This window comes from Nothobranchius furzeri, chromosome 10, assembly GCF_043380555.1.
Source record: "Nothobranchius furzeri strain GRZ-AD chromosome 10, NfurGRZ-RIMD1, whole genome shotgun sequence".
Taxonomy (NCBI): domain Eukaryota; kingdom Metazoa; phylum Chordata; class Actinopteri; order Cyprinodontiformes; family Nothobranchiidae; genus Nothobranchius; species Nothobranchius furzeri.
The window spans coordinates 41,664,248-41,685,522 of NC_091750.1; the positions used below are offsets into that span (position 1 = coordinate 41,664,248).

The 21,275-nt window shown below is 42.6% G+C and overlaps 1 protein-coding gene across 1 annotated transcript in view; it reads right to left on the reverse strand.

The window, feature by feature from the left end:
- The window catches only part of uvrag (UV radiation resistance associated gene), a 153,996-nt gene that overhangs the window by 127,510 nt on the left and 5,211 nt on the right, over positions 1–21,275 (reverse strand). Inside the window, exons 2-6 of the mRNA XM_015960166.3 lie at positions 19,136–19,253; positions 18,251–18,285; positions 9,231–9,392; positions 2,928–3,002; positions 2,735–2,820 (exon numbers count right to left, since the gene is read on the reverse strand). Of these exons, the coding sequence (XP_015815652.1) occupies positions 2,735–2,820; positions 2,928–3,002; positions 9,231–9,392; positions 18,251–18,285; positions 19,136–19,253 (476 nt within the window). The remainder of the gene's footprint in view (positions 1–2,734; positions 2,821–2,927; positions 3,003–9,230; positions 9,393–18,250; positions 18,286–19,135; positions 19,254–21,275) is intronic.

Below are 21,275 nucleotides of genomic sequence, written 5' to 3' on the forward strand. Positions count from 1 at the left end.
AGGGAGAGGATGTGAAGGAAAGCTGCAATAATAGAAAACGTAAGAGCAGAGGTCATTAAAAGTTATGACTCAAGCTGCACTTTATTTTCCTCAGCAGGCTGCTATGGAAGCACTGGTCTCCCCTCACATAAACACATACCGGGGGTGCCCTGGACAGGCTCTGCCTCTGCTAATAACAGGATCCTAATCTGTGTTTTATAGTGTCTAAACACAACTTTCACTGGGCTGATTATACTCTAGTGTGACTGGGATCCAGTTAACAGAGGGAAGCCCAGGAGACCCTGAAGGTGGTGTTTACATTCTCCACATTTAAAATAGACATGCAACAAACATGCTTGTGTTCCTAATGAGTATTCCAGGGTTGACCATTCTGACAGGGAATAACATCCGGTTGTCTCTGTCGCCCTCTCCAGGTGAACAGCCATATGTCGACTAATTTCCCTCAACATTCCCAAGCATTAAAACTCTGCTCCTCATATTCTGACCTTTGATCTAAGAAAGAAAATGTGGAGCTCAGGATTCAGAAACTCCTGCTTGGCTTAAAATTCCCAGCTCTGCGACATTCGCTTTCATATGGCGCCACCTGCTGGACATTGAGGAAAACATGGAGCTCAAAGTAACTTTTCAACACAAAAGAAACATTGATGTGGCTATTTTACTGCTTAAATCAGGTGGTTAAATACCCCCGTCATCAGTAAACTCCTGCTAAACATGTCATGAGCAGGCCTTTGTACATGACCTAGCAGAAGAAAAATCATCCTCATTCCACTCATCAAGCTGCTTGGTCACTTCTCAAAAACTTCAGGATAGACATGCTCCTTAGTCAGAAATCTGAGACTTTAAACAGATGGGACATATTCTTTCTACTGCTTCACCTTTGTCTGGGGTCGCCTTCACAAGTTCAACTCAAAGTAGTGAAGGCCTCTCCCCAAGCAAGTCCCGTTGATCCTCTCAACTATTAGAGCAGGAGGTGCTTGAGGACCTACTCAAGTTGGACACACTCGGCTGGATTGGATACTCTTGACCCTTTCTTTCTGAAACCAGCAGCTCGAGTACCTGCAGCGCCTATAACTCATCCATTTAAAGAGCAAGTTTTTTGTGCTTGTGAAGAACTAGTGATTTTTATCCAGAGGTGCTTTAAAAAAGCATGTTCTTGTTCTACTCCAACAATGCAAGAGAGGAAATATGAAAGTAGAAACAGCTTTCAGATGTATTAAATAACAAAACATCACAGTTTTCCTGCATTACCAAGGCAGGCTGGCTGCATGTTTTTCTAGATGTTGCCACTGCCATAACACAGGAGGAAACCCTGAATGTAAAAAAAAAAGTTACACAACAGGTCCTGGATCAGTCAAAAACCGCTAAAAAACCACAGCTTTGATAGTCACGTGATCGCACTGTTTGAAATCGCAATTTTGGTTCAAAAACGATAGATCGTTCAGCCCTACTTCAACCTAAACGCTAACGATGGGTATATCAGAGCATCCTGGTGCAATAAGCTATACTGTTATGCACGACACCATTAGTCGACTATTAAAATAGTCGTTTGTGACAGCCCTAGTTCACAGCAGCACCTCTTACAAAAAACTGTGCCAGCCAACAGTGAATACATTAATAAAATCAGAGAAAATGTCAACGGACAGCAAAACTTCATGGTTTCTCATTCTGCAGCACCTGAGCTGGCCGCACTGGTAGCTACAGGTGCTGATAAAAGTTAGCCTGCTGGCTGTGGTGCTGCATGCATTCTCCATCTCGGTGATGCACACCATTCAACAGAGACGCATGAGGAAGATGTAAACAACTTGAATTATGAGCAGTGTGTTTGTTTCTGACCACAACCAAAGTCTGGAAGAAGCCTCTGGGGTGAGAGGCTAAATGTCTCCAACATATCCAGAAACGTCCAGCTGTTTTCAGCTAAAACTCTCAGGATGATCATGTCCAGGATGACTGAGAACTACACCTCCATGCTGCAGCAGCATTCAGTCAGGACAGAAAGTGAAACTTAAATGTAGCTGGCTGCATCTGACTGCTGACGCTCCGTGTGTGTTTTTATTTCTGCAGTGAGACAAACTCACCTCACACCGTCCAGTTTGTTCTTTAAAGCTTCTATTAAATCCACTGTGTTGACGTATTTTAACAAGTTTCCTCTATGCTGCAGGAGTTAAAGTTTACATTGTGGAGTAAAAGTTCGGCAGACGCGTTTGTTTATATCTGGGTGGGGGAGGGGGGACTCGGTGCTGACAGCTGGTGTGATCAGCTCTGGAAAGCGTTCATCACAATTTGCAGATCACGTTTGTTTTTCACGGAGATCGGCCGCGGATTCCTCTTTCGTCTGCATTCTAGGAATCGAAACTCGAAATCAAAATAAAAAACTTTGAACGATTCCGGGAAAAATTAACTGTTGGAACCAGTTCCAATCAATGCTTGATGCCCAACCCTAGAGACTCGCTGCTCCTTCAGGTCGAGAGGAGCCAGTTGAAGTGGCTTGGGCATCTGGCCAGGATGCCTCCTGGACGCCATCTTGGTGAGGTTTTCTGGCCACGTTCAACCAGGAGAAGACTTAAAGGAAGACCAAGGACATGCTGGAGGGACTATGTATCGCAGCTAGCCAGGGAACACCTTGGGATTTCCCCAGAGGAGCTGGCCCAAGTAGCTGGAGAGAAGGAAGTCTGGGCCTCTCAGCTTAGGCTGCTGCACCCATGGCCTGACTAAATGGATAAAAAAAATATCTTACCTAAGCAAAGAGAAAACACTGTAGGAGTTCCTGACTGAACTCTGGTCCACCTGAAGCTCGGAGTGACTTTTCCTCTCTGACTGATCCTGGAAAAGCCACAAGTCACAGTTTTAGTACAGAATCAGAGTTCAAACACAGCCAAAAGGGTTAGGATTGGGTAGTTCATTACTGGAAAACAGACAAAAGCTTATACCTTATGATCAAAGTCAGCAGCATAGTAGCCATCATTAAGTCCAAATATGATCTCATTTGGGTTTCTGGATCGAATCTGTGGACAAAGGTGGTGGTGGAAGGGGGTGGGGTGGAGGGTAGAAGCAGATATGAGAACATCTGAATGAGAATGTTATCTGTTCAAAGTCAAAGTCCCATTAGTTGTCACACACACTGATGTGTGTGTGAAATTTGTTCTCCACATTTGACCCATCACCTGGGGGAGCGGTGAGTAGGGTTGGGCATCGTTTGATTTTTAACAATTCCGAGGCTTGGGCTCTGGATAACCTAGCCTTTTAGATGGAGGCATGTTGGAGGCAGGACAAGGGAGAGCCGTATTTACTGACTGTACACTCCACCTCCCTCTACTCCCCCACTTGTCCACATCTGGGCTAACATCGGATTTTAACCATAGGCCCTATCAAATTAAAATCTTTTAAGCCTAGTCTTAAAAGTAGACAAGGTGTCTGCCTCACGGACTAAAGCTGGGAGCTGATTCCACAGGAAAGGAGCCTGATAGCTAAAAGATCTGCCTCCCATCCTATTTTTAGATATTCTGGGAACCACCAGTAAACCTGCAGTCTGAGAGCAAAGTGCTCGGTTAGGAACATTTGGAACAATCAGGTCACTGATGTATTATGGAGCTTGATTATTAAGAGCTTTATATGTGAGAATAAAGCTATATATATATATATATATATATATATATATATATATATATATATATATATATATACAGTAAAAAGAATTGGTCCAAGCACTGAACCCTGAGGTACTCCACAAGTAACCCTGGAGTATGAAGAAGACTTGTCATGTACATTTACAAAATGAAATCTATAAGACAGGTAAGATTTAAACCAACCTACCACTGTTCCTTTGATCCCTACAACATGTTCAAGTTTTTCTAAAAGAACATTGTGATCAACTGTGTCAAAGGCAGCACTGAGATCTAACAAGACTAGAACAGACACAAGATTCTTATCTGAGGCCATGAGAATATCATTTGTAACTCTCACTAATGCAGTTTCAGTGCTGATACTCTCTAAAACCAGACTGAAATTCCTCAAGCAGGTCATTAGAGTTTAAATGCTCACATACTTGGTTGGCCACTATTTTCTCAAGGACTTTGGATAAAAATGGAAGGTTAAATATTGGTCTGTATTTTATTGGGTCATCTGGACCCAAAGAAGGTTTCTTAAGTAAAGGTTTGATTACAGCAACCTTAAAATCCTGTGGTACATATCCATTTACTAAGGATAAATTGATTATATCTAGAATGGCAGCAGTATCCAAAGCAAATGCATTTTTAAATAATTTGGTTGGGAGTGGATCTAAAATGCAAGTTGACGGTTTAGATGAAGCTAATATTTTTGATAACTCTGAAAGCTCAACTGGATCAAAACGGTTCAAACACAGATGAGGTTCTACAGTTACCTCTGATGCTGCCTCACTTACTGAGGAAGAAGAAATCACATTAGGGAGGATGCTAATGATTTTGTTTATAATAGAATTAATTTTACTCATGAAAATTCCCATAAAGTCGTTGCTGCTGAGGGCTAAGGGAATAGATGGTTCAGAGCTATGAGTCTGTGTAAGTATGGCAACTGTACTGAAAAGAAATTTAGGATTATTCTTATTCTCCTCAATTAGTGATGAAAAATAAGCAGTTCTAGCTTGTCGAAGCTTATTTTATTAAGCACAAGACTATTTTGCTAGGATAAGTAGGACTCCTCCTGGTGTGTAGAGCGCCATGTTCTCTCCAATTTTCTAGAGTTTTGTTTTAAAGTTTGTAAATGAGTATTAAACCAGGGAGCCAACTTCCTGTGCCTAATTACCTTCTTTTTTAAAGGGGCAAGATCATCTAATGCCACACGTAAAGAAAAATAACATTATGAACTAAATCATCAATTTGTGAAGGGCTAGAAATGAAAATATTGCCCTCTGCTACGTTCCTCTGAGATGCTGAGGACAGTTGATTTAAAAGATGCAACAGCGTTGTCAGATAGAGACGAACTATAGTGAAATTTGTTTTCATGTCTCGAGAACTCAATTATTACAAACTCAAAGGTTATCAAAAAATGGTCCGAGAGGACTGGATTATGTGGAAATATTGTTATTTCCTCACACTCTATGCCATAAGTCAGCACAAGGTCTAATGTATGAACGCAGGAGTGGGCGGGGCTATGTATTCTCTGGAAAAATCCAATTGTGTCCAAGTTATTACTAAAGGCTACACTGAGGCTATCACTTTCAATGTCCACATGAATGTTAAAATCCCCCACTATAATGACCTTATCAGTATATAGCACCAAATCAGATTTAAAAAAATCAGCGATCTGATCCAAAACCTCAGAGTAAGGGCCTGGTGGATGATACAAAACTACAAACAAGAGTGGCTTTACAGTTTTGCAATCTGGATTAGGAAAACTAAGAATAACATGTTCAAAATAAATGTAACTATTAATATGTAAGGGATTGATTAATAGGTCTGAATAAAAATGGTTGCTACTCCTTCTCCTCGCCCTGTAGTTCGAGCAATATGTGTTTTTGTTAGAGGCACTGCCGTGAACTGGGACTTAATGCAGACCGCTAATTTGCTGCGACAAAACTTGAAGGGAAAACAGCCGAAGGAGAAAGTAGTTTGTTTTGAAGGCTGCTTATCATGCATTTGTTCTTTGCGGCATGTTGAATGCCCAGTATGCACACATCACAAGTGGCTGTTACACCGCATTTCATTTCAATTCAATTCAAATTCAAAGATACTTCATTGATCCCAGAGGGAAATTAGAGTTTCAGTACACACAATTCAGAGATCAGACATACACGGGCAAGACACATGACAAGAATTGGTGACTGTGGTCAATCGCATCCCTGAGTCGCGCTACCTTTTGCTGCCAGGTTTAAATTACTGCCAAAATACTGACATTTTAGCTTGGTAACCCGTTAGCTCTGGGTTTTTCTACTAACAGCTGCATGTTCTAGTGACCGAGTCCCTGCCTGCCGTACATTGTGTGAGGCAATGATGTATTTTTCTTCCAAGACACAAAGAATACTGAGAAACATGTTTAAAAAAAATTAAGCCTGTGTTCCATTTGAAAATCTCCATCTCAGCATTAATTAATGAGTCATATTTTTATTTAATGAGGTTAAATTTGATCTTTTAGATCTGATTTCTATTTTTAAGCACTTTGAGATTTATCAGAATGTAAAATTTCATAATTAGCATGACTACAAATTAGACATTGGCACGTCGCATATGTGACATCACCACAGAATCTCCTCTCCCCTAGAGTAGCTGCTACTTACCAAATCGACAGATTTGTGGTGGTTTTTTCCCTCCTGGAGGTAGGATTTGAAGTTTGCTGAACTTAGAGCGATTTCCCTCTGTTTTCCTCTGTGTCTGGTTCAATGACGTCATTTTCATGAAGCGCATTTGTAGTCCTGAACTTATTTTCACACAAAACCTAAAATAACATTCCCCCGTACAAAAATGAGTGCATTCTTGGTATTAAAATGTGTATTTAAAATTCACAGACATCACGTGAAATCCATGGAAAAGGAATTAGAAAATAGCGTTTTTGACTTGCATTCATTTTTTTGTTCTTCCGGGGCTTAGGCTCCCTATATAGGTAGAGCCCACATATGCATATGTGGACTGGTGCTGCCTATTGGAGCTGCCGTAGTGGCGGGGCGCCATTTTAGATGGGTCTCCATTCGCCCCAGTGCATTTATTTCTACTAAGGAAGGTGCTGACCCAACTAAAAAAAAACACATTTTATCTATCAAGCTTTTCCACAAAATCAGTCACGTTATGGCATGATAATTTTAATATAAATATAAAAAAATAAATAAATAAATTTAAATATGAAATCCTATCAGGTAGGCTAGAAAAGTCACTAATAATCTCACGTGGATTGGATCATGTGTGTGATGCATGTTTACTCATGGAGCACACAGACTGTTGCTGCTGCAGCGTCACTTTCTTCCTCACTGGACGAGTGAATATCTTCATCAGAGGGTGAATATTCCTCTTCACAGTCAGAGTCAGACATCACCAGACAATGCACAGACCTGTCAGCAGCGTAAATTTCTCCTCTCTAATATATAATTAATGATCACCCACTGTCACCTCCTCTCCTCAGTTGGGAAACTCATTTTGGTGCATCTTAATGCTTGTTTGATTAGCATTGACTGTTAATAGGTTTATATCCTATCCAATTATTATGATGAACTGACACGTTTGGTTCTATTTTTTTTGTACTCTTTACTTTTCTAAATTTTAAACATTTTTATTACAGCCCATGAGAAGCTACCCGTCCACCTTTATTGTTCCTGTGTGAAGTTTTCATGACCCGGAGAAGCTTGATCTTTGGCTAATCAGCCTAAGAAGACAAAGCTGGACTCCTGCTTGTGCAGTGAACACAGAGAGTCATCACTTCACCATGGACTCCAGGGTTCAGACACCTTACTTCATACTTTGGTTAAGATTGATGCAATTGAAGCATTAGTCATAAAATACGGACACGTGTTAGATTGCTGTGTGTTCAGCATCAATGGCCGTCATTAGTTTAACAATCACCTCTGTTCTTCTCCCGCAACCCAGAACTCCTCTCAGAAACACTGCAGCTTTCCAGGCCTCTTTTCTTGCACTTTATTTTTAATTTCTCTACATTTATTGTTTCATTTGATTTCCACCACAGCAGAGGTTTTGTGCTTTTGGGGAAGGTGTGTTCCTGAAAGTACCGGAGTATTCCCTCTCTCACGGAATCACTCTCATTTGCCTCATCACCAGTGTCCTTCATGCTGGATGTGTCAGTCTCAACCACACAACCGGTCTAATAAAAAAGACGGGCACACGTTTCCTCTCGTGTGGACACTGGTTCTCCGATGTGTGCGGCTGCCACTTGTCCCTGAGTGAAAAAAGAACGGTTCTTTACCTGAGCGTTTCTGAAAATAAGAAATATCCATGAAATCTACATACAAGTTACAAATGACTACACAGAAGAGTCACTAATCTATTATTCAAGCACTCTTATTATAAATTATCTTCAGAGTGTGGCAAGCAGGCGTAGAGTTTAAAATAAAACTTATGGTGGTGTTTTAGATTTTTCCCGTAGCTCTTGAATTGCTCCAGAAGGCTTCCTGCTCAGATGTTTGTGAGTTGCGGTGGTGCTGCTGCGGTAAAGACGCCTTGCAGAGAGAACAAACTACTTGTTTATTTTTGGTTTGCTTAAACTATTCCCATAGCTTTGATCACTTCGGTCTAGATAAACTTCCTCCAGCTTTCTTCGTTTTCCACCATTGTTTTGTTTTCTTGCAAAGCGGACAGGAAGGCTGTCGTTCAAGTGAAGGGCCATGACTCAAGCGTGCAGCGCCATCTGCTGGTTTGGAGGCCACATTTTGTTTTGGTCTTTGTAAACTTCTTGCGTCAACGGTAAAAACGGCAATACTTCATACTCAACGTCACGTCATCGGTACGGTCGACTATTCGCAGCAGCACGAGAGACGAAAGAACAAAAAATGCAAAAAATAAATTAATAAAGAGCAGAAGCCTCTGTTATAAAACCTGCTTACACACAAACGGGGTCTCAAACCTGCGTAAGTGACTTTCCACGCAAACTCTGATTTATAAAGCACTTTAAGCTAACTTTGGAGCTGATGTGAGAACGGTTTGGAAACGTGAAACCTGTCAGCTCAGCTGGTGAGATGGTGACATGTTTAATTTAACAAACACACACACACACACACACACACACACACACACACACACACACACACACACACACACACACACACAGACAAAACAACAGTCAGCCTTTCCATCACTCAATTGAAAATTATTTCTGTAATTAAACTATGTTTTAGGACATTATGTGCATGTCTTCAAATGACTTACTGTTGCATTAGTTGTGTGACAAACAACAGAAACCATGAACTAAAACTCAGCACCACAGCGAACCGGGGCAGAGGTGTAGCTGTCAGAATTAACCTAAACCGACAGCTGGAATTAGCCAACAGGCTGCCATTTGTTAGATATGATGAACAATATTTCCTACCTGAAGCCCTTTTGGGTTAAATTAAATGTTTTCATCAAATGCTCCTCTTGGACCTGGAATATCCCTGATCACCACTGTGCTGCTGTTATTGATAGTATCAGTGAGGGGAGGTACAGCGCTGCCGTATTGGTGTTTGTGACCTCGCTGCACAAACCTCTCAGTAAACACTCACAAGCATCACTGCATGTCAGAGAAGTAAGAACAGTAGTGTTATCTAGGCGGCTGCTGACCTGCTGTCCCGCGTAGCGAAGCCCGTCCAAGCTGACCTTCCACTCAATGAGGAGCTGATACTGTTCCTTCTGTCCTCCCCAGATCCGCACAACAAAGCAGGAAACTGATGTGTCCAGAAGGTCTGGGAGCATTCCAAAGTCCAGGCTCCGCCAGGTTGGGTTCTGGCATGCACACACACACACGCACACACACACACACGTAAGGGTTGACACTAACAGAAAAGACTCACAGCAAGAACAAGTGAGCTGATCATATCAAACTGATTTTTAGTGCAATCTCACACTCTGAAGGCACACATTTCAAAACACCGCCCACTGAGAAAAATCCATGTTTTGATTTTATCACTAAAGTACAGTAAAGTACAGTGTTTGCTAAAAATACTGAGCCTTGTCTGCCCAACTGGCAGATGTGGGAGTGCCTCATGCAGGACAATGTATCTGTGTGCTGCTGAGGTGTATCTATTAAACAATTCCTACGGTAGTGACTTCAGAAATGTACATATTATCACACATACATATTTTTATTGTGAAAATAATCTCACTGCATGAAAAGAGAGGTTTTCATCAGTATACCACACTGAAACTTGCCATGGAAGATCAGGCAAAGGGCTGTTCTCGTCAATTTGCAAGCTTCTCAGTGATCAGATACAAAAAGAACCACCAATGTCATTTTCTGCCATGAGGTTCAGACGGACACTCTGCAGGAAACAACCCAACAGAATGGATCAGAAAATTATTAGAGATAGGGATGTTCCGATCAAATGTCTTTGCTACCGATTCCATTCCGAGTCGTTTGAGCTTAAGAATCCGCTGACATTGAGCACCGATTGCGTACTTGATATTGAGTACTGATACTTTACAAATGCATTAAGAAGAAAGGAGAACACACTACACTTTTTTATCATTAATGTGTTTCTTTCTTTCTGTATTTATGTCATTTCTTTACTTTATCTGCCATAAAACATCACGTGTTTAGGAAGTACATTACAAAACGTGTTAATATTAAGAATGAATGCGAAAGCAGCCTTGTTGCTCACATTTTAAATGGTTAACTCAGTGTACGGCTGTTGTAAGCAACAGAGATGACACGGCACGACAGTCAGCAGCAGAGTCATGCTGTTCTATGAAACACCTGGAGCTGCTGTGTCTGTAAAGCTAGGAAGAGATGGCAGATCATACTACAACTCAAGCAGACGGCAAAAACATACGTTTGCAACTACAGACACTCATCAAGTGTCATAAATACACTGCTATCTTGGCCTTTTTGCTGTTCATGTCGGCTGGCTTATCCGAATTGTTGCAGAGAACGAAGCACGGGCAGTTTTTTTAAGGTGGTGCATCAGTTTCATAGTGTTGAATGCAGCACTACCTTTTCCACCACGTTAAATGCCCATTTTGCACACATTACAAACGTCTGTTACAGTCCCTTTGATGTCCAATTTAAAATACATCCAAATTACAGACATTTGTTCTTTCTTGAGGTGACAAGTATTCTCTGTGTTGGATGACAGCTACATGTTACGGTGTGTGAATTCCCGAGCTACCTTAAATTGTGGGACATTGTTTTCTCTGGAACAAAGAATACTGATGTAGAGGAACTTCCTGAACTTCAAAGTAAGTCACTTTTATTCCTTTTGAAAATCTCTTAGAATAAATTAAAAAGTAATGTTTTTGTTTTACACGGTTAAATCCAATTTTTCCCAAAAGATTCCAATCCAGTCTGGCTAGACTCACGAGATCACAAAATTCATAGAGACTTATTAGTTTATGCCATTCGTAATTAAACCAAAAAGAAGAAGGAAATCAGATTTGATATTGTTGTTTGATGTATATAATGTTGTCCCTCTCGAATGCCTGGATTAAAGCCCTGAACAATACACCACTGCACTTTTCAAAGGTTGTTGGGAAGGGCTCAATTTCAGCCGGATCTTGCCGGAACAAGATCCAGGACCTGTTTTATTTTGAAAGGACTGTTCCAGCAACTCACGGGACCAATTTGTGCTATACGCAGGGTTCGAATTACGGGTGAGCTAAAGGGACCCCGGCTCACCCCAAAGGATGACAGGCTCCCCTGGAAGCCCTCAGCTTACACACCCAGGGGGAGCCCGACAAAGTTCCTGGTTCTACCTATGTTACATTATCTATGTGGACTCTGCTGGGATTATTTAGAGCTGAGAGGCGCAGAGCTCTGATCGTTGACGCGCTCCAGACAGATGCGTCCTGAGCATGGCCACAGTAACATTATCAAAGTGACGCCACCTCAAAAACAAATTGAACACACGATCGTTAATGTCGGCTCATTTCCTTTTATGAATTCTGTCTTTAATTGTGCCTGATGCTTTTCACTGCTGTGGAGCGGAGCGCATCACCTGTTTTGTCCTCCGGTGACTTCACCTCACTGGTTCGCACTACGCTATGTTTGTGGTCTGTAGATCTTTTTAAACTGCAGTTCAAAGGTAACACATGATTCTAATGGGTCACTCTGAGTGTTTCATGCAGACTGAACATGAAAATAGTCTCCTACATATATCTCCTGCATTAGTTTGTGATAGAAAACAGACGGTGAAACTCTAGGATTAGAAAATCCTGACCGATCACCACACCGTCACTTAACAACATTCATGGACTCACCCATCTTGATTCAAAACAGGGAAGGCTGTTGTTGGTTTAGTGTCCAGGAAACGGAGTCGTGACTAGCATACGTCAACCGTTAGCATTAGCAACTCCATCACACAGCAGATCTCTTCCAGGCTTGTTTTATTTGTGGAAATAAAACATCAGTAGAACAGAATAGAACTGAATAGACGTATTAACCCCACAGTGGGGAAATTCACTTGTTACAGCAGCACCTACACTTACAGAATAATTTGAAGAAAAATAATAACAAGGGTACAATAGGGCTGTCGCGGTAACCGCAAAAATGAAATATCGCAATATGAAGAAGCCCACCGCGCTGCATCATGGGCCACCGCGATTACTGAACTTGGTTCAACTCAATGATGCATGTTGAGAAGGATGGCTGCACTGGTATCAAAACGAAACGTTACTTCGCTCCTTTGGGAGCACTTTGGTTTTCAGTACGTCAGCTGCTGCGCAGCCAGGGTCCTTGGCCGAGACAGAGCTGCAGCGGCAAAAATAAATAAACGCTCGGAGACCTGCTGAAGTCCTGAACAAGCACTACTTCTGCAACCGTCCCGAAGAGAGTCTGAGCCGAGCTGGAGCTCACTCGCTACCTGCAGGAGGAATGCATCCACCCTAAAGAAAACCCCCTGACATGGTGGAGCAACAACCGGGAGAGATTCCCTTTGCTCGCCAGTCGCACGCAAGTACGTGTGCGTTAGTGCAACGAGCGCACCATCCGAGAGGGTTTTCAGTGTGTTGCTGGAAATGTTGCCACCCCTCTCAGATCCTCTCTCAAACCGTATATGGTTAACATGCTGGTTTTCGTTGTGGGCAACAAGGACGCGACCGAGCTATAAATCACCGTCATTCGTGTGTGAAAGTGAAATGATAGTGTGCCCGCCCCCCGGCGCGCGCGCGCCCGGTACATGTAATTTTTTATGCTTGATTTTAAACAGCTAAACAAAATGGGGACTTGTTTCTTATTTGTTAGATGCTGCAACCAGATTTGCATTTAAAAGTTTAACCTCCTGAATTTTGTTGTTTTTAAGTTCAGTCGGACTCTGACTGTCGGAGAAACAAACGTTACTGCGATCTGTGTTGTTACTGCCTTTTGATCTGCATTCAGTAAAGTGTTATTAAAGAAGGCACAGCAATTTTTAACCTTTTTTAAATGTGTAAACATTATGTTTAGATAGTACTGCAATAAAAAAAAGGGCTGCAATAATATCGCACACCGCAATATTAAGCCACCCTGAATCACTGCAGGGGGAATTCCTCAACCGCAACAGCCCTAGGGTACAAGTGAATAAAATTGAAGTTTGGGTTCCAGAACTATGCAGCATAAGAGAGACAGACATACCATGTAAATCTGGTATTGCACAAGTATTGCATAGTGAATAATGCATTGGTGTTATTGTATAGCAGGATAATGCCAGTCAGGCAGGTCATCTTCCCCAGCATCCTCCTTTCATACGTCTCCTCAACTGAATCGAGTGGGCAGCTCAGAACCGAGCTAGCTTTGTGAACTAGCTTGTTCAGTCTCTTCCTGTCTTGGTCAGAGCTGCCTGCACCCCAACAGACCACAGCAGAGTGGATAACAGTGCCAAAAACAGAGTGATAAAAGGATTTTAGCAGATTGGAATTATCTCAGAAGGACCTCAGCCTCCTCAGGAGGTGGAGGCGGCTTTGGCCTTTCTTATAGAGCATCTGTATTGTTGGACCAGTTCAGTTTGCTGTTGAGGTGAACACCCAGGTACTTAAAGGTATCCACCACCTCCATGTCTGCTCCCTGGATGTGTCCTGGGAAGTCAATCACCATTTACTTTGTCTTACTGGTGTTCAAGCAAAGGTGGTTATGTTCACAACAGTACACAGAGTCCATAATGACTTTCCTGTACTCCAGGTCACCCCACACCCAACTCCGGCACACAGCCGACAATAGTCAAGGCAACAGAATACTTCTGGAGGTGACATCTGCTGGTGTAGGTGTAGTCCGAGGTGAAAAGAAAGGGAGAGAGCACCATGCCCTGCGGAGCTCCCGTATTACATACAACCACCTCAAACGTACAGAAATACAGCCTCGTGTACTGTGGCCTGTTGGTGAGGTAGTTGATAGTCTATGCAGTCAGATGTTCATCTACTCCTGCAGTAGACACAGCTGGATGGTGTTGAAGGCACTTGAAAAATCAAAGAACATGATTCTCACAGTGCTTTTCTGCATCTCGAAGTGAGTCAGAGCCCGGTGCTGCAGGTAGATGAGCGTGTTCTCCACCTCCAAGTTTGGTTTATATAAAAATTGCAGTGGGTCTATTTCTATGTCCAGTCAGTTTCATCTGCCTGGAGTATTGTGGGCTTCATCAGTGTTCTGTTACTTTTGACATCCTGCTGCAACTCCAAGGTCTCATGCAGAAGACGAGACTTTTCCCTTTTTAAAAAAAATTAATCTATTTTGTCTCGGTTGTGGAAATTTTTATGTTTATTAATTCTTGACAATTGATTCAATCAACTGAATGTAATATGTATTGCTTTATGCCTCTTTGCATGCCCACTTATTCACACCCACACAAGCCACACACACACATTCTTGACTTCCCACACACACTCACTCTCTCTCTCACTTTCATTCCTTTCTTATCTCTTGGTATAAATAAACACTGTGACCAGATGTTCGGGGCATTTTGCATTGTGCATTATGCTACACTTATAACAGGTTGACTTGTCTGTTCATTGCCTCCTTTTTTCTCTCCGACTACAGGAAATGGGTTATTGATAAACATATTGATAAAATCAATAACATTATTTGGCCCTTCGAAAGCCGGGGTCCCATCACCTCACGGCGCCAAGAAACGACGCCGGAGGACTGTCAACACCCTAAATCTAATAAATAGGTGTTTATAAACTAAATTTTTGTCTCTGTGTCAAATTATTATAAAGTGTTGTAACCCTGGATTAACCAAAGTACCTAGTTTAATCATCAATCGAATATTAAAGGCTCAATAATATTGATAATTCATATTTTTATGAATTATTAAATTTTATTGAATACCTTTATATTCTATTGACAATGTATTTAAAGTAACCTCCTACAAATCATTACAGTTTTTATCAGATGGGAGGTCAAGGTGACAGGTTTGTAGTGGTCTGGTTCTCAGAGAATTGATGTTGTGGGAACTAGAACCACACAGGAGGTCTTCCACATGATGGGGACCTGCTCCAGACGAAGACTCTTGTTGAACATGTGCGTGGCCATTTCATAAAGCTGGTCAGCACAGTCTTTGGCAAGTCTGGGGCTAATCCAGTCAGGACCTGCAGCTTTCCTGCTCTTAAGCCACCTCAGTTATCTCCTCATGGTCAGATGTAACTGAAGGTAGTTTTCCAAGAGCACTATTCAGAGCAACTCGGACTGTGGCAGCTCAGCCCGACCAGTTTCAATGGACACGGTTCGGTATTTTCCCTCTACTTTCTCCCCTATATTTAGTCCCTGCCCTGTTTAGGTACCTGGCATGACTGAGTGGGGCTGGCATTGCGATTTTGGCCGGTGACAGGCTAGGGGGTGGAGTCACTGGTTGCTCCAGAGTTTTCTGCTTTATGCTTTTTGGGGGGGGGGGGGGGGGGGGGCCCTTAGTACTAACAACTAAATTGTTGCAACGCCACGGGCTACCTGACTATTGTTGCTGACCATGTCCATTCCTTTATGACTACAGTGTTCCCATCTTCTGATGGCTACTTCCAGCAAGATAATGCTCCATGTGATAAAGCTTGAATCATCTCAGGATGGTTTCTTGAACATGGCGATGAGTTCACTGTTCACCTCCACAGTCACCAGATCTTGATCCAATAGAGTACCTTTGGGATGTGGTGGAACAGGAGATTTGCATCACGGATGTGCAGCCCTGATGCTGTCATGTCAATATGGACCAAAACCTCTGAGGAATGTTTCCAGTGCCTTGTTGAATCTATGCCACGAAGGACTAAGGCCATCCTGAAGGCAAAAGAAGGTCCAACCCGGTACTAGCAAGGTGTACCCAATCAACGGTCCACACACCCCACTGCTTTAGTTTGCACCAATGTCACAGGAATAAGAAACTATCCAAGTTATCTTGTGTAGTAATACAGCAGCTGAAAGCCTCTGGTGAGCAGCAATTAGAATGCTTGGAAGAAATGCTCTTGCTCTACCAACTCCGCCGTTCCCAGGATGCACTGATTTCCCTCTTTCCTATTCTCCTTCTCTTTCCTTATATTTTCTAATCACAATTGTTTTTGTGATTTCAATTACATTTAAATATATTTTTTTTTGTTCTTGTGAAGCGCCTCGTGATATTTATCTTGAGAGGCGCTATATAAAACATTGTTTTATTTCTCTCTTTTGCTGCTGCTGCAGAGACCCGAGATGATCTCTGATGGATTACTGAAAAAAATGTCTTGTGACAGACTCGGAGCAGCATTTCAGGAGACAGTCTGCAGTTTGTGCTTTTCAGGAAATTTATTTTATTTTTGCAAGTTAACAGAAGACGGACGTCGCCGGCGGCCATTGTATCCAATAGTAGTTTTACGTTGGACAATACTAAAACACGTCGGTGATGTCCTACTGTCCAACATGTTTCCACAACCACTGCTGGGGCATTATGGGATGTTAAAACTCTTCGGGAGAAAACCAGAAGGATGTAGAAGTTACATTTCCAGAGTGAAATTAATTGTGACCTATGATGGCGTAAGTGAGTGGAAAGAGGAAAACCAACAATGGTTGATAGCCAGAGAGCAAGAACGCTGAATTCAACAGCAGGAAGCAGCAGGACTGATTACCCCTTCAAACAGCACAAAGAAGGAAGCAGCAAAGGTCAGACGGTGACCTACTATGCCCAGTTGCTTCAGCGCTTGGTTAAAACCTGAATCTGCCCTGCTTTAAATGAACTGGAGAGCAGCTAGAAAGAATGCAACCTTCAGCTTGATCAGAACATTAGGGACCACTTGAGGAAGGCTAAGTCAGCACAGGACCACATGGGATTTAAACAATCAGTGAAGGTCAAATGCAGGGTTTCCCTTACATAGGCGTAGCCGTGGCAGCCCGCCACGCCTACAAGATCCCAAGTTTTGATTTTTTTTTTTTTTTTGCTGTTTCCCGAGGAAGCAGCGGGAACTACTATGTTGTCGCTTGTGATCACAGCCGGCGGGCAGCAAGGAGGAGCAGGGGGGGCAAGGTGAAGTTACAGCATAAGTTACTGAGTTTAAAATTAGAAAGGTAGCAGTGGATATAATGCTTTTTGGTTTACATTTTTCAATAGTATTAAGATAAATGAGTGTTGACGATCTTGACAGGGTTTCCTCCAGTGCTTATTAGGCCAGGTTTTCCTCCCCCCACCAGGCCAAGCATCACTTATTCATGTAAAAAAAAAATTTTTTTTCAAGTCTGACTTTAACCGCATCTAATACTGTATTACGGCGTGAGCGCAACAGCGACAACTTAAGATCGATGTGTGAGCAGCCTGAGAGGTCGGGTGTTTCCATCTGAACCCTTAAAACCTCCAGCAGGCTACGCTGCACTATTGACGTGTTAGCGCGCGGCGCTAACAACTTAGCAACGTGACATGTCTCGGAGAAAGCGTAAAAACACGTTGGATGCTTCTTCTGAAGCGGGAAAATAACACCTCTTAAGCAGAGCACGGCGTCGCCTCGGCTCGTTCACGGCCGAGCCAGACTGAGCTCGATAACATTGACCCAGCACAGCCACTGGGTCATTGGAGCTGCCCCGTGACTGCCTGATGGAAAAACAGCGGGTTTCATCAGACTCGTAAAGTTTCTTGTTTTTGCTGGGGACCCCCTGTATTTTACGGCTCCCTCCTGCAGTCTTCCCCTATTAAAATTTAAAATGACTCTGTAAATTCCGTGTATCAATAGAAAAAAGCTCTGCCTCTGCCAGCTGCAGTAAATGTAGTTTCCAAATAATAAATAAGAGGTGCATTCATCCGTGTATCTCCTTTGATCCGCATTAGTGATATTCTCAGCACCAGAACAGTGAAGCAAAGAAACAGATTCCTGAGTTTGTTAGTAATTTTATTTATTAGGTGCATCTGACCTGTTCTATTTTTCTCTGAAATGAGATCAAATCAGTGCTTCTATGGGTTGTCCCCTCTCTGCACTAGAAATTTTTACTTTATTTAGAGACGTGTCATAATCCCCCCCCCCACCCACCCACCCACCCCCCACCCCACCCCCCCACCCCCCCACCCCCCACCCCCCCGGCCGGCCACACCGCCACAGCTGGCAAAATTCCTAGGGGAAACACTGATATGGTTCAAATTTTTCAGCGGAGGTTTAATGTATGATGGGCAAACAGTAAAGTAGGATGAGCGCTTTAATTCGTGTTGAACAAAAGGAAGAGGGAAGGGTTGGATACTCACCAACGAGTCTCGAATGACTTCACTCTTGTAAAAATCTGAAAAGACAATAAAATAAAGGCTCAACATGCAACTGCATAGAAGGAAGAAGATGACATTGAAAAACATGAATCAAAGACATTTCAGGAAGGAGTGGTTTTGTCACAGCAGAAGTCCAGTAGCTGTACCTTTCTAGCACGTTTCTACATGATCTGGTGGAAGACACAACCAATGTAACCTCTCTGCAGAGATTTGCTGCTTCCACCATCCTAAAAGTGAGAGTGAAATGACTCCATCCCAGAAAGCGGCTCAGGGACTTGTGCATTGGGGACAAAACACCGCCATAAAAACCGTCCCATCTTCAAAGACAGGTAATGGCCAGCACAGGACATGCATGTTTGTAACTAATGTTTCGTAACAGACTCAGAAGCCCAGAGGGTGGCATGCTAGGCTGGCATGTAGATTAGCGCAGGTTCGCCTGCCGGATGAGGCGGTAACTTTTTTCTTGCCAGTGCTACATTTTCAACCCTTTCTTGGTAAATTGTTTAACATAAAAGGACAATTTTTTTTTCTTTACTTTCTTTGTTTATTTAGCCAGTGTGAGTCTAAGTCAAGAAGAAAACAACAGCCATTCATATCCTTTTACAAACTAGAAGAATTTGCTTGGTGCTGGTTAAAGTCCAACTGTAGTTTGAGTCCGAGGCCAGGGTTCAGAGGCGAGCTTCGTGCATACCTCTTTAGGGTTTCACCCCAAGATGAACAGTACAGTCATCTAGAATACGGTCCAAACTAACAGCTGGATGTTTTTCCTCAAATGTTGATGATGCCACAGACAAGGACACAGCTCCATCAAGAGTTCACGTTCATGCTACGACAGTGGGGCTGAGTGTGAGCGGTGCTGCCACTGACCTCTAGAAATGCGTTCTGCTACACACAGGTGAAGGGTGAAGTAGGTGTCCAGCAGCGGAGAACCATTCCTGTTGACGATGTTCCTTGCAGCAATGCTCCGAAGATGACGCAACCGTCTCTGATGGGCAGCAAAAACACAAACAGAGAGAGAGAGAGAGAGAAAGCAAAAACGCATTACCAACAGGGAGCAAGCATGACAACTGCCGTTTTCAGTTACACTTCACTCATGTGAGGCTTATTGGCAGATCCAGTCTCAGCAGTTTCTCCTCCTCTCACCTGGTCCCAGGAGAAGTGAAACTAGATGCCTACAGAGACCAGCAAAGAATCAAGCTGTCTCTTCTGCACACAAACAGCCTAAAGCTGCACATAGTGGCACAGACGCCACAGATGCTTCATACTGGGATGACACAGGCACGACTTCATGGGAGGATTAGGCAGCCGGTTAACAAGGCAGTCATGGCAATCACATGTTACATGTTACTGATGATTTATGACATGCGTGACACAGAAGGTTCTCACACAGGCCAGAAAACACAAACAACTGAGGCAGCAAGAATATTTGAGTGGATGCAAGTAAAAAATATCAAAGAGCCTATCTGTGTTCATGGGGGATGGGGGGGTTGACATTTGACAACATCCCCATCAAGCAACCTCACCACAGGCCAGCCTCTCCCCTGCAGCCATGACACAATCCAAGTCATGGGATTCTCTCTAGGATCTAGCAAACAAAAAATCTGATTGTTCCATGGGCCATATTTAACCCCACCCCCACCCCCCATCTTAAAGAAAAGCCCACCACACTCAGAATCTGAGATTATGGGTCAAAGACAAAACAGTATCAAGCCAGCCCTGCTGTGGGCCTTTTAACATGAATCTACTAGAATATCTGTGCAGACATCACAGTTAGCACCATTGTAGCCTTTAGCTCGTGATTTAATCTGTGGTCGTTACTCTGTAACGGCTCTGTACCAACTGCTAATCTGATTTAGGGAGTTGTTTCACACCTTCAGTTCTGTTCTTGTGTTCTTGAGTTATTGTCTGAAAATGCAGCTCAGCGGCCTAATGGTCGAGTGTCGGCCCTGGGACCGGGAGTTCAGGGTTCAAAACCCGGTCAGGTCATACCAAAGACCTTAACTATGGGACCCAACGCCTCCCTGCTCCGCAATCAGCTTTAACGGTTGGATTGGGGGGGTGTTTGTTGTGTGTGTGTGTGTGTGTGTGTGTGTGTGTGTGTAGGTGTGTGTGTGTGTGTGTGTGTGTGTGAGAAGAATTTGTACAACACTACAATGATAAAATACAAACAGTTGTATGATATTTATCAAATAAGGTTATTTAATGAGAAAATACATATAATATATATAACCCTAACCCTAACCCTAAAAATGCACTTTGAGTGAATTGAGGTACCAGGGAATACTGTTGCTTGCTGGTTCATTAAGAAGAAAGTTAGTTTTATCTTCTAAGCACTCAAGTTGTATTGTTAGCTTTGTTTTATTGTTTATTGTTCTGAATGTTCAGTTGCACCATTTCTTTGGCATCTTTAAATGTGAGGGGACTTAAGGACTCGGTAAAGAGGAAATCCTTGTTTTTGTTTTGCAAAGGGCAGAAAGCAAATTGTTTTTTTCTACAGGAGACTCATTCTTCCAATGCAGATGTAAACTTCTGGTCTAATATGTCGGGTGATCGAATTTTATTTAGCCATGGAAGCAACAAATCTGCTGGTGTAGCTATAGGTTTTCATAGATTTCCAGGTGAGGTAGTTACACATAAATCTGATAAAGAGGGTCATTGGATAATTGCAGTTCTAAAGATTGAAAGCCATTTTTTGGTTTAAGTGAATATATATGGCCACAAATCTGTTGTGCATAACAGGTAAATGTTCAATATTACTACTTTAGAAATAGATGAGCTTAAAGCTCTCCATCCCACTGATTATATTATATTTGGGGGCGACTGGAATATGGTGCTCGATGAATGGGTAGATAGATGGCCTTCTAAATTTGACAATTATCATTTTAATTCTAGTATTGAAGATTTTATCAGCGATAATAACCTGATTGATATCTGGAGAACTCAGAACCCAGGGGAAAAACAATATACCTAGCACAAACCAAATAATTCTGCAAAATCTAGCTTTTAT